General features: G+C 43.5%; 1 protein-coding gene across 1 annotated transcript; it reads left to right on the forward strand.

Moving 5' to 3' along the window:
* The first annotated feature begins 9,401 nt into the window (after window positions 1–9,401).
* Window positions 9,402–14,131, forward strand: LOC115057694 (uncharacterized). Its single transcript, XM_029524885.1, has 3 exons — window positions 9,402–11,195; window positions 11,717–11,774; window positions 12,342–14,131. The coding sequence occupies exons 1-3, from the start codon at window positions 9,523–9,525 to the stop codon at window positions 14,115–14,117; spliced, it is 3,507 nt and encodes a 1,168-aa protein (XP_029380745.1). The 5' UTR covers window positions 9,402–9,522; the 3' UTR covers window positions 14,118–14,131.
* Window positions 14,132–14,249: the final 118 nt, after the last annotated feature.

The following is a 14,249-nucleotide window of genomic DNA, read 5'->3' on the forward strand; positions in this document are numbered from 1 at the left end:
ATTCATAGACAAACACCAAAAAATATTTCGGATGCAGTTCTCGCTGCGTTGTCGGAGGATGAGGATGATCCAAAGTGGACAGGTTTAATCCCTGAGAAGGAATTTATCAGTCACTTTTAAAGTTCCCCAACAATCACCTTTGGGAGTCCAGTTCTGTTTGGTCAGAAATAAAAAGGGGGAATTCAGGGTTATTATGAGCAGGCCATGTGTCTGCGGCCTTTAGAGGGCGCTCTCTGTCGCAGACTTCCTAATCACACACACACACACAATTTAAATTTTAATAAATGAAAATCATGAAAAATCCTGAATAATTTTGAGTTGAAGTGCCTCAAAGGGTCTACTCCGTTTAAAGTCCTTTACCTACTTATTCATTTAAAATGAAAAATCTCCATTTGATGGATTGATGGACCGGTTACTGACTCTGCTGCTAACTGCTGCCACACTGTGTTCATTCAGCACATAATGAATGTTCATTCACTGGCAGCCGGCCTCCTTCAGGGTTTAATCTGACCATTTTACGTTTCAGTCGGCTTGAACACGAACTAATCTGTTCATTTGAAAATAGATCACAATGAGCAGAAACGATAAACTGCTTGGATTTATGAACATCCTGAAACTGTAATCAACAAAAACCATTAATTCATTTCAACCTTCCAGTAATGAAAAGCTTTAAAGCTCATTATTTCACTTACAGCTCACCAGAAAATGTTGATGTTTGGAGCTAAATAAATACATAAATAAGATGATGGTTAAAATCAGCAAACTGACTTATTCTGTTGTCTTCAGTGAGACGAAGCCGTGATGTTTCCTCAACTATCCGAAGAGTTAAAACGAAAGATTTAGGGCAGGAACAGAGAGCTGACCCGTCTCAGAGGACGATGAGGAGTATTTAGGCCCGAGAGCAGCAGTAGGATTTAAAATCGATCTCCCGGTGCAGTGACTTAAGAGAAGCTCACGCTCCGGAATGAAGCTCAAACTTCAACAGATCATCCAAAAAGAAAGCCGTCAGTCAAACTGTCCGACCGGCTCACCATCAGAGATAAAGAACGCCCCCCGACTCTCTCGTGTCCTTATTACGTTTCGGCTCTTTCCTCGGGGCAGCGGGCCTGGAGCTGAAACTCTGGATGTTCAGAGGAGGAACTGCCTTGATTGGAAATGACAGAGCGACTTGAGGCAAAGACTGCGCTAATTGGGAGGGAGCGGGCGGGCTGGGTGACGGCGAAGGCGCCGTGTTAAGGCCCTGACTGAGCACTCGGGTCCACGTGGCTGGTTGCTGTGCGTTCAGCGGGAAGCTGATTATTTTTACTGCGGTTTCAGAAATTGAACAAACGACTTTGATTCACTGAACTGAGACTGAAAACTGACACTTCAGAGATCGTCTGAGCTCAGAGCTGAAAACTGACAGATTATTTCCAAACTTATGGAGCGAGGAGACCAAAGTTCATCATCTGCTTAGTGGCCCATTAATTATTCTGCTCACGTTGAAAATTCTCAAAAACACAGAAACCGAAGTGTCAAACAAAGAAATCGGTTCGACGTCGAATAGAATGACCTGTCTGAAGGTTTAAAGGTGGATGTTACCCTCAGATGGTTTTTGTTTTTTAGGCTTTGCCTTTCAGGTGATGTGTAGCAGGATTTGGTCTCTCCGAGTCGTGCACTCTCACTCAATAAAAAATGATTACGTGGGAGATTTTGGCTTAAAGTGTCAGGGTTTGGAGTTAATTCTGTCCTGTCCTTGTAACTTCCTGTTTTATTTTGAAGTCCTGGTCCTGTCCTGTTCCCCGTTACTTTACTTCCTGGTTGTGTCCCATGTTGATTGCCTTCCCTGCCCTCATGTGGATCACCTGTGTCTTGCCTAGCGCTGTATTTAAGCCCTGTTTTCAGTCTAGTCCTGGTCGGATCCGTGTTGCTTGTCCACGGCCTGCCTTGTTGTTTTGTCGTTCAGTTTATGTTGTAGATTCAGTTCAGTCTTTTTCGTCAACTACCTGGTTTCTGGCTCCTGCAATTGGGTCCTCACCCTGCAACGCACTCGCACCGCGTTTCCCGGCGTGACAGAAAGAGTCCAAAATGAATTGGTTGAAAATAGTTTTTATTAAAGTGGATGTTTTCTAATGACACTGTGATGTCCATTTACAGGACAACAGAGCAAATTGGGGGCGTGGCCTATTATCCTCAGTCACCTGCATCTCATTTCCCTCCTCTTACATCCGGCCTCTCTCTGCTCAGTCCGGTTTGTTTCTCTTACATTTTCTTCTCGCTGTGTTTGGACTACCTGCTCTTCCTGTTGCCTCTGTTGATCTGCTCTTGCAGTCATCTGTCTGTGAGTTCCTTTGTGTTTCTGTGTTTGCGTCCTGGCGATATCTCGGATAACAGCCGCTGGCGTCCATTTTAAGGATTGATTGGCTCGGCTGGTAGTTGGGGGGGAAACGGAGATTGGTTGATGTTGACCCATGAAGGAAATCCGATCGAATCTCCTGTTTTATATATAGAAACAGATCCCAGGGAGAGATTTGTGACGTTTTTTGTTAAAAAGCCTTCTTGAGAATTCAAATGGACACGAAAAATCTTTGCTTGGCTTCCCACAATAATTAGTTTCAGCTTTTGCTCGTTTGCGTCTGGAGAGAACTGGAGGTGTATTGTTGTAATTACTTCAGAGGATTCTTATTAAATTATTGCAGAATGAAAGTGAACCAGAAAAGCTTAATTGTGCTCAGACAGATAAACAAAGTGGAGTTTTATTTTCCCTTAAAGCTGAAAGCAGCTGCTGCTTTAGATTCTCTTCATGTTCATCTCTGCCTGAAAAGTGAATATTGATGATCAACATCAATCCTGATCAGGATGGACGGCTGAAAGGAAATCTGACTGACAGCCATGGCCGAGGTCCGGCTTTGTTATGGAAACGATGTATTCAAATTTTCTGCACAGTCGGCCTGTGAGACCAGCTGAGGCGGCAGACCGAGCTTCAGTCAGGACTCACCTGGAGTCTGACAACATTTCTATGAATTTAAATCGGGGCTCTTGTTGTAAATGTCAGCTGCCACACGGATCAATAGTTCAGAATGTCAGCTCAGTCAGATTTCTAAAATTTCTTCTTGTTCTGAATGACTCCTGGACAGAGCCACTTTGTGCTGTGTGTTTTGTGAGCACAAAAGTCTTTGTGAAGTTTCTGAAGCGACTATTTCTTTTCTTTTCTAACAGAAAATTGCGCCGCTGAAAACTTCAGGAACATCTGTGGATTTGGATTTTTAATGGCTGCTTCTATCTGCTCCTCTGTGTCGTATGTGGACTATTGTGTTGTTGCAGGAGGTGCAGGTGCAGATGAAATCCTTCCTGGATTGGACAGCATGGCTGCCATGTTTATTATTTTGTTCCCAAGCCATTTTTCCCCTAATTTGAATTTCTCTGCTTTCTCGCCATCAAGAACTGAGACCACAATCTATTTAGTCTCAAACGCTCTGAAACTGGGACCATCCCTGTGAACCCGTTTGTCGTGCCACTCATGAATTAGACAAAGAAGGAGAAGGTAAAAATTGAAGCAATATGATGACATATACCTCGCGGTTCAATCAGCTTCATCATATTCTGGAGAAAACTATCATTCCCTGATTTTCCTTTTTTTTTTTTTTTTTTTTGCGTAAATTATTATGTTTTATTTGCCTCACGGCTTTTGAATTAAACACCAGGCTGAAGAGAGATAGTTTCACTTTAAGAAACTGAGCTGAAGCTTGGAAGATCCAAAATGAGTGACAACTTTTCAGAAATAATTAAAATCCCTGTTATCCAGTGAATCTGCTGATTTCAAACCTGGGTGTGAGTGGACGCGTCCTGATTGTCAGAGAAAAGCACCCTGATGGTTATGAAGATAAATACCGTCCTCCTGAGGAACAAATAGATGATACGAAAACACTGCCTACATTTGTGAGTCTCATCACAACATCTGTCCATCTCTGGGGGATGTGGACGCCTGATTGGCCGGGTTGAACCGTCTCAGATCTCGGTCATTCTGTTTTTCTTCAGTGCGCCTCGTTTCACTGGATGCTTTGTTGGTTCGGTCCGAGTTCTTTTAGTTTAGTTAGATAAATGTTGCTGCCACCGTGGAATAAGTTTGAAGTATTGCATCAGGGATGTTCCCAGTGTGTCTCAGACGTCTGTGAGTCTGTTTCTTGTTTCGTAGCACAGCAAGCTTCAGCCAACTTCTGTAACATCACACCAGTTTTCTTTTTGATTCATTAAACTCTTCTGTGATGCTCCCTGACCTCCGTCGCTGTCCAACGCCGAGCCTCCTCTGCCCGTGCTCATTTCCTTCTCCGGGACTAAATAATTGATCACAACAGAGAAAATGAGACGGTTGTGTGAGAAAGTCAGTGGTGTCCTAATGTGGAGATAATTTCAAATGAGACTTTTCCTTCATTCGTCAGCTCCATCTGTTCAGCTGGGACCTGATTATCCGCACAGGTGCAGGTTCAAAGAAGCTTCATACGTCCTGTGAATATTTGATCGAAAAGACCAACTTGTTCTTTCTTCCTCGATGAAAAATGTTCTTGCTACTTGCAAAATTAATTAGTCCCCGCAACCAACATAATTTCAAGTGAAAGCAAAATCAAACACTGCCAACGTTTCATGACAAATCCACAAGGAGGTGTCAGTTCCCAGGACCTGAGGCCTGTCAGCCATCGTGTTCTCAAACCAGAAGAAGCCGAACTCAGAGGAGGAATCAGTGACATAAAAGAAAACGATCAAGAAAATAATCTTAGCATAGAATCAGTGAATGAAGGAAACAAATAAATAATCAAACTAAACAGGTCAACTTTAAGAGTTGATGTTTTTTGTCCTCACTGCGGACAGAGAATGTCTTCATTGTGTCCTCCGCTGGCTGTTTGTGTTTCCTCAGTCGCTGTGACTGGAAATCTCTCAGGCCACTGACCTGCATCCTGACATTGTGATAACGAGATGCAGCTTGTGTGATTAACGGACAGATCCTGTAGGATAGTCCACTCTTTTACACGATCTGCTGATGAGACGATTAGAAGGCCAGGAGGCCAAGTGCTGCCGGCCTTGTGGGAATATTTGGTGTCGTTTTGCATTCACTCAAATCGAAGTGGAGGAAATTAGGTGTGAAGCACTAACTAACTAACTAACTAGCTCGTTTCTTGACCGCTGAATGTTCCCAACAGGTTGTCCTGGTTTAAAAACACAGAGGAGTCATGGAGGTGGAACTTCCTGTTTATCTGTGTGTGACGTTTTGAGATAAATCTTTCAGACAAAAAGGAAAAATATGTGATGGATAAGCCTGGATGTGAACTCTTAATCCTGTTTCTCTTTTTCTTGATTGAATTTAATAATCTTTTTGCATGTTGGGCTGAGCTGCTGAAACTATTTAAAAGCCCCCTTTTTAATATAATTTTTTTTGTTGCAGCATTAGGAAAACAAATATTTTAGACCTACAAAAATCACACAGATATTTGTGTTTGTGTTCTTGTTGTGCGTCTCTGGGGTTTCCACTTGATCTTTTGTTAAGCTTTCTCCAACTTGCATCATTAACAGCTGGGATCTAAAACTCCTTCCCGAACAAAACTCTTAAAATGCTCTTCATTAATCTTCATTCATTCAGCACACTTCTCTCTCCGTCCACCACTTTTTTTTTGTTGTTTTTAGTGTTTTCTCATTTAAATTTATCGAAAATGAAAAAGCTTAAACCCTGAGTGGTTGCAAATCATTTACTCCCTTTGTTACTTCCGCTCCTTCGTGCTTGTTGCTTTGTTTTCTTGCTTCACATCCTTCCTCCCTCCTTTTAAACATCATCTTTCTGCTGTCCACGTCTCTGTCAAGGTTTTCTGACCTGACTCTGGTTGAGGTTCTTCTCGACAGCGAGGACAAGATCACAAACACTCTGTCCCTTGCATGGTGTTGCATGAGTGTGGTTAATCATTTCTTTTGACACCGTCGTCTCTCTGTGGTTTCGAACGTCCCCTTTATGGTGAATTTGTCTCAGAAAGAATCAGGTCTTGATATGGTTTTGATAAAGTTCCAGCTTTTTCCTTCTCTTTTTTCCCCCCAAAATGTCTCTTGAAGACCTGAAATGCTGATAAGCGTTTGATGATGATTGAATGTCTCTTGAAGACAGACTTGAATGACATTCACAGTTTAACAGGATTCCAGACATACAGTGACAGTCCGAGAGCTGATTTTAGATATAAAGGTGTCCAGATTCCTCCATTTTCCAACAAAAGCCCTAATCAGGCATCTGATGAAAGAGACAGGTCAGTGCTTCATATACTGTAGAACACAGCGTACGGGTCATTTTGTGTCCTGAGTTAAAGAAAATCAGTGATGAAAAGAAGAGACTCAGTTGGGAAAGGAAGTCTGTCTGTCAAAGTCTTCTGTTTCTGTCGGGGATTGAAATGTTTCTGTGGTTTCTTTGTGGAAAACTTTTGTGCAGCTTTCAGAGACGTTAAAATCAGAAGTGGCGTAAACATTCCACTAACTCTGCAGACAGCTGCTTCATTAAGAGAGCCGCATCAGATGGATTCATGGGGAAACAAAGGCTTTTTTTTTTTACCGCCACTGTCGGGTTCAGCCGGTCTGATATAACAGAGTGTCAGCGCCTGCAGCTACAATTAAAGGAAATCTAATCCGTCAGAGGGGGTTTGGAGAGCAGCTCGGAGTGAAAGTGGCATGTACGGTAGGTGAAGAAGAGTCGACAGCGGCTTGGTTTTAATTTAAAAACGCAGCTCAGGCAGAGGACTCCAGAGATTCTCACCACATCACCATGTGGTTCCTGACAGGATCCTCTTTGTCCTCCAGTCCTGTCAACACTTAGAGTCCACGAGGCAGAAGGCTCCCAACTTAAATCTACCCATTATGACTCCGAATGAATCATAATAATGATTGGTAACTGTTGTGGTTTGATAAAATCCCTCAAAACCACAAACAAAGTTCATTAATAGACCATTTCTAGTCACAAAGGACTTCACAGACAAAAGAACATCAAGTGAAAGAGCAACAACTACACGCTACCTAAAAGTCAATAAAAGAAGATGGGTGTTTATTTGCTTTTTAAAGCAGTCAGTAGAATAACAGGATCTCAAACTTGTCTGTGATGAAAAAGGCAGCACAGTGTTAAACTTTAGGTCCAATTCAATCTCGGCTCCTCTCCGCCGGGGGGTTAGAGCCGTTGCTCATCTTCCAGTACAATTGAAAACAATTTTGTGTCGATATATACTTTAAGGCACAAATATCAATATGAAGATTAGATTAAAACACACAAAAGAGGAGAACTAACTGAAAGAATTAAATCGTGCAGCTATCAAAAGATCCTTTTTCACCGAAGGCAGGCTCGGCTGCCAACGCCACGCTCTCCTTCCTGTTATGACATTCTAGCTGGGGCAAAGCAGAAACACTGAACAGACCTCTGAGCCACCAGCACCTGCCAGGACCTACGTTTTTAAAACTGTTGTGATATCGGAGGATGAAAAGCTACATTTTTAATTTGCCAAAACATGTTTATTGGACACACAAAGTTATCGTTCAAGTGTTTGTAGCTTTGGCCACACCTTAGCACGTTGTGTTGGTTTTCTGCGGCAGCAACACACCTTGTAGTGTAAAGTTTGGCAAAAATTCAGGGGCAGGAAAGAAGCCAAGGACTGAATTTGTCTGGCACATTTCATGTCCACAACAAAGCCCAGCACTGTGAGCGTCTTCAAGGCGAAACTGTCTGAAATGTGTGCAGCCGTCTCTGTATTCAAAGCTGACTTCTTTCAAGTGAGGATGTTCAGATCAGGTTTTTTTTTTTTTTTCCCACACATGGTTGGAGAGCAAGTCTTCGACAGAGAATAAATACATGTTGGTAAACAGCATGCTGGCAAAGCGTCCTGACGAGTCCAGGTGCTCAAAAAGCTTCATTATTATGGAGGTCACTGGTTTGTCCTCATTCATTCCTGCTGTCCTTGTTTTCTTTAAGGGGACGGGGACACAGGCTGGTGAAGCAGGCTGCTATGTGTTGAATTTCATCTTCAGTGAGGCTCTTCATTTTTCACTCTTGGACTGGAGAATTATGATTAAGACCTTTCTATTTGAAGTCGTTTCGGTTTTCACTAGAATACAAGACTGTGGAGAACTTCTGTCTCCAGCCCCTCACCACGTGGTGCAGAGTCTGAGGGAAGTGTCTGGTGGCGGCGTCACGATTGTCCCTCTGTCCTTCAGATCGCTGGCTGAAATAATGTTGACGGGTGGAAGGCAGCAGATCCAGACTGTGGCAGCTGCCAGGAAACACCCGTTTATAGTCCAAGAGTCCAAGATCTGTTTTAGAACAGGACGGGACTGCAGATCATCCATCTGAGGTCTGAGCTGGTCTTATACCACTGAGGGTGAAGCTGATGTGGTAGACTGAGCCAAACCAAGAGGCCTCGTCCAGCTACACAAAGCCAGAGAGGACAGAGAAGCCAAAGGCGAGTGAATCCTCAACTCAAATCAGCGAGTTTATCTCCTCTGAAGTTCAGCAGCTGCCCGTTCGGTTATTTAAAAGCTGTCATGGCTGAGATGAATCATGAACCGCGGACCTTTAGCAGATAACACTTCCTCATGTTGAAGTTTCAGTGGTGTTCTCTCGCCTCCTGGTGGTTTTACTGTCTACGACAGCTTGAAATGCTGATTCTGACATTAAAGTTGGTCAGAAAGAAATCAGCGGTCAGTGAGTGTCACCTGGTGGCTGAATCGAGTAACACATTTCATTTCACTTTTGCAGTTAGACCATCCATTTCTCTATTCAACTGGCCAATCGCTCACTGAGTTAAAGTCAAGCAGCAGATCTGAACCTGCAGTTGGGCCTTCAGTGGTAAAACTAAGCTGAATTGACATGACCAGTCAAAAACTTCTGCTGCTCAGAGATGAAAACTGTCCGGCTTCTTGATTGATTAATTCTGCAGAATTAATCAAAGTCAGGGCTGTTACTGAATGTTGTAAAGAGAAGACGTGGTGCAGCACACACAAGAGAATCCACCCTGTCAGGATAAGTCTGCAATCATAGCACAGGTCACTGCTCATGATGATTGTTCTTCACCTAAACGGACATTTCTCCACGTGGAACTATAAACTTCTCTATGCTGTAAATGTTGGCTGAATTGTTCATGAGCTTTTTATTTTATGAACAATTTTGAGGCTTTTATTTGCATCAACCTCCCTGGGTCCAGCATGAAATAAATAAATACATAAAAAGTTAACTAAACTAAACTGAAATAAAACATATATTTTAATAAAAACATCAATTAAAAAAAAAAGAAAAAAGTTTTCATCGCCAAGAAGTTGGAGCTCCTCCCTGTCAGGATGTTTCTGTGTTCCCTCCCCTTCACAGATCTGAAACTATGACGACAGATATAAACTTGTCATTACCTGCAGGACCCATCAGTCTGACTGCAGTGACTGACCAACAGCAGAAGGAGCAGAAACCTGTTTCCCCTCATAACTCAGAGATTATTTCTGTTCAGAGAAAGTGAAACTGTTGGACAGAAACTCTCAGGAGGTGAAATGGCGCAGCAGGGAAATCAGCTGGATCAAGAGAAATTCTGCTGTTCCATCTGTCTGGATCTACTGAAGGATCCGGTGACGACTACCTGTGGACACAGCTACTGTATGAACTGTATTAAATCCCACTGGGACAGAGAGGATGAGAAGAAAATCTACAGCTGCCCTCAGTGTAGGGAGGCCTTCATACCGAGGCCTGTTCTAATGAAAAATACAATGTTAGCAGATTTAGTGGAAGAACTGAAGAAGTTTGGACTCCAAGCTGCTCCTGCTGATCACTGCTATGCTGGACCTGAAGATGTGGCCTGTGATTTCTGCACCGAGAGAAAACTGAAAGCTGTCAAGTCCTGTTTGGTTTGTTTGGCCTCTTACTGTGAAAAACACCTGCAGCCTCATTATGATGTAGCTCCACTGAAGAAACACAAGCTGGTGGAGCCCTCTGAGAAGCTCCAGGAGAACATCTGCTCTCGTCATGATGAGGTGATGAAGATGTTCTGCCGTACTGATCAGCAGTGTATCTGTTTTCTCTGTTCTCTGGATGAACATAAAGGCCACGACACAGTCTCAGCTGCAGCAGAAAGGACTGAGAGGCAGAGAGAGCTGGAGCTGAGTCGACAACAAATCCAGCAGAGAATCCAGGACAGAGACAAAGATGTGAAGCTGCTTCAACAGGAGGTGGAGGCCATCAACGGCTCTGCTGATAAAGCAGTGGAGGACACTGAGAAGATCTTCACTCAGCTGATCCGTCTCACGGAGAGAAGAAGGTCTGATGTGAAGCAGCAGATCAGATCCCAGCAGGAAACTGAAGTGAGTCGAGTCAAAGAGCTTCAGGAGAAGCTGGAGCAGGAGATCACTGAGCTGAAGAGGAAAGACGCTGAGCTGAAGCTGCTCTCACACACAGAGGATCACACCCAGTTTCTACACAACTACCCCTCAGTGTCAGCTCTCAGTGAAGCTACAGACTCATCCAGCATCAACATCCGTCCTCTGAGATACTTTGAGGATGTGACAGCAGCTGTGTCAGAGCTCAGAGATCAGCTACAGGACGTTCTGAGACAGGAATGGACAAACGTCTCACTGACAGTGACTGACGTGGATGTTTTACTGCCACAACCAGAACCAAAGAGCAGAACTGAGTTCTTAAGTTATTCACAGGAAATCACTCTGGATCCAAACACAGTAAACAGATATCTGTTATTATCTGAAGGAAACAGAAAAGCTACAGGAATGACAGAAAAGCAGTCTTATTCTGATCATCCAGACAGATTCACTTACTGGTATCAGGTCCTGAGCAGAGAGAGTCTGACTGGACGTTGTTACTGGGAGGTGGAGTGGAGAGGAGAGAGAGTTTTTGTAGCAGTCGCATACAAGAATTTCAGGAGAGCAGGGAGGTCTAGAGGATGTGTGTTTGCAGGCAATAACAAATCTTGGGCTTTAGACTGTGATGAAAACAGTTTTAAATTCTGGTCCAACAACATCCAGACTGCAGTCTCAGGTCCTCCGTCCTCCAGAGTCGGAGTGTACCTGGATCACAGAGCAGGTATTCTGTCCTTCTACAGCGTCTCTGAAACCATGACTCTCCTCCACAGAGTCCAGACCACATTCACTCAGCCTCTACATGCTGGACTTGGACTTTACTCCACCGGAGACACAGCTGAGTTCTGTAAACTGAAATAGTTGAAGGTCTTTTAGGGTGCAGTTGGTTAAAATTAGTATTTTAGTTGTTCAGTTTTTGTCTCCATGTTTGTTGCTGTTGTGTCTCTTTTAATGCAGAGATCTCCTGTCAATCAAACATTATGGGCGGTCCTTTCACCTCTTGTCATTTCCTGTTGTTTTCAACATTTTTTAGACATTTTGTTTTCCAGAGTTAACTATTTTCTTTTCCATTTCTGAGATTCAGCTGAAACAAACTGATTGTGGATGAAATTAATCTGTTCATGAATTTGTGTCATTTAACAAACTTTACTGAATCAATGTGTGAATTGAAGCGACAAATCACAAATAAATCAGTTTTTCCCATTTGACATGAATGTAGCATCATATTTGTGTTCTGTTTTGATTTTTCATTCAACTGATTAGAATCCTTTTTTCTGACAGCACCTGAAGGCAGCAGCAGAGCTGAATCTCTGATTCTGTCAAGTCACAGTTAAAAAGAACAACCTGACATTGCTGACTGATTTTAGCTTCACAATAAAAGCAGGAGAGGAAAAGAGTTCAACAAAAACCCAATGTGGAGCAAACTGCTGACTTTGAAGGTGAAAATACAGATAAATGTTTTCAATTAAAATCTGGCCAGGCTAACTGTAGGAGCTGAAGCTAACCGAGGCTAACTGTAGGAGCTAAAGCTAGCAGAGGCTAACTGTAGGAGCTAAAGCTAGCAGAGGCTAACTGTAGGAGCTAAAGCTAGCAGAGGCTAACTGTAGCAGCTGAAGCTAACCGAAGCTAACGTACATCCACCCAACTGTGTTTTAACCCCATAAAGTTTGGGTTGTAAAAGCTGCTTTAAATGATGATGCAGCCTAACTTTTGATCTGTCTCCGGTTAAATGATGATCTTACCGGGGACTCCATCAGGTAGCTGTAAATATCGATGTTCAGCTGGATCATTTCTCATTAAAAAAGAAGGAACAATTAACAATTGTACCGTTTTTCTTCGGTACAGCTGGCGTATTAAAATAATCATCTGACATGTTGAAATTTTAAGATAACTACTGGACAGTGTTTTTATTTAGCCGTCGATTGTTTTCCCTTCCGGTGGGCGTGGCTGTCTCAATATGACGTGTTGCTCTGTCTGCACTGCAGGAGACATCAGTCTGACTGCAGCGACTGACCAACAGCAGAAGGAGCAGAGATCTCTTTCCCCTCATAACTCAGAGATTATTTCTGTTCAGAGAAAGTGAAACTGTTGGACAGAAACTCTCAGGAGGTGAAATGGCGCAGCAGGGAAATCAGCTGGATCGACAGAAATTCTGCTGTTCCATCTGTCTGGATCTACTGAAGGATCCGGTGACGACTACCTGTGGACACAGCTACTGTATGAACTGTATTAAATCCCACTGGGACGGAGAGGATGAGAAGAAAATCTACAGCTGCCCTCAGTGTAGGAAGGACTTCATACTGAGGCCTGTTCTGGAGAAAAACACCATGTTAGCAGATTTATTGGAGGAACTGAAGAAGTTTGGACTCCAAGCTGCTCCTGCTGATCACTGCTATGCTGGACCTGAAGATGTGGCCTGTGATTTCTGCACCGAGAGAAAACTGAAAGCTGTCAAGTCCTGTTTAATGTGTTTGGTCTCTTACTGTGAGAAACACCTGCGGCCTCATTATGATGTAGCTCCACTGAAGAAACACAAGCTGGTGGAGCCCTCTGAGAAGCTCCAGGAGAACATCTGCTCTCGTCATGATGAGGTGATGAAGATGTTCTGCCGTACTGATCAGCAGTGTATCTGTTATCTCTGCTCTGTGGATGAACATAAAGGCCACGACACAGTCTCAGCTGCAGCAGAAAGGACTGAGAGGCAGAGAGAGCTGGAGCTGAGTCGACAACAAATCCAACAGAGAATCCAGGACAGAGACAAAGATGTGAAGCTGCTTCAACAGGAGGTGGAGGCCATCAACGGCTCTGCTGATAAAGCAGTGGAGGACACTGAGAAGATCTTCACTCAGCTGATCCGTCTCATGGAGAGAAGAAGGTCTGATGTGAAGCAGCAGATCAGATCCCAGCAGGAAACTGAAGTGAGTCGAGTCAAAGAGCTTCAGGAGAAGCTGGAGCAGGAGATAACTGAGCTGAAGAGGAAAGACGCTGAGCTGAAGCTGCTCTCACACACAGAGGATCACACCCAGTTTCTACACAACTACCCCTCAGTGTCAGCTCTCAGTGAAGCTACAGACTCATCCAGCATCAACATCCGTCCTCTGAGATACTTTGAGGATGTGACAGCAGCTGTGTCAGAGCTCAGAGATCAGCTACAGGACGTTCTGACACAGAAATGGACAAACGTCTCACTGACAGTGACTGAAGTGGATGTTTTACTGTCAGAACCACCAAAGAGCAGAACTGAGTTCTTAAGTTATTCACAGGAAATCACTCTGGATCCAAACACAGTAAACAGATATCTGTTATTATCTGAAGGAAACAGAAAAGTTACACGAATGAGTGACATTCAGTCTTATTCTGATCATCCAGACAGATTCACTGACTGGTTTCAGGTCCTGAGCAGAGAGAGTCTGACTGGACGTTGTTACTGGGAGGTGGAGTGGGGAGGAAGAGTTTTTATAGCTGTTGCATACAAGAATATCAGCAGAGTAGGGGAGAGTTATGAATCTGCATTTGGACACAATAACAAATCTTGGGCTTTAGACTGTGATGAAAACAGTTTTATATTCTGGTCCAACAACATCCAGACTCCAGTCTCAGGTCCTCCGTCCTCCAGAGTCGGAGTGTACCTGGATCACAGAGCAGGTATTCTGTCCTTCTACAGCGTCTCTGAAACCATGACTCTCCTCCACAGAGTCCAGACCACATTCACTCAGCCTCTACATGCTGGACTTGGTCTTTGTTCTACTGGTGTCACATCTGAATTCTGTAAACTGAAATAAGTGAAGGTGTTTTAAGGTGCAGTTGGTTAAAATTAGTATTTTAGTTGTTCAATTTATTTTGTCTCCATGTTTGTTGCTGTTGTGTTTCTTCACTGCAGAGATCTGTCAAACGTTATGGGCGGTCCTTTGACC

The sequence above is a fragment of the Echeneis naucrates genome, chromosome 17 (assembly GCF_900963305.1).
Source record: "Echeneis naucrates chromosome 17, fEcheNa1.1, whole genome shotgun sequence".
NCBI lineage: Eukaryota > Metazoa > Chordata > Actinopteri > Carangiformes > Echeneidae > Echeneis > Echeneis naucrates.

What these genes read in the sequence shown, in the direction of transcription:
- LOC115057694 (XM_029524885.1), top strand. Translation starts at nt 9,523, where the DNA reads ATGGCGCAGCAGGGAAATCAGCTGGATCAAGAGAAATTCTGCTGTTCC. An exon ending in GAGTTCTGTAAACTGAAATA is followed by an intron (nt 11,196 to 11,716) that starts GTTGAAGGTCTT and finishes TCACAATAAAAG; the next exon opens with CAGGAGAGGAAAAGAGTTCA. An exon ending in GCAAACTGCTGACTTTGAAG is followed by an intron (nt 11,775 to 12,341) that starts GTGAAAATACAG and finishes GTCTGACTGCAG; the next exon opens with CGACTGACCAACAGCAGAAG.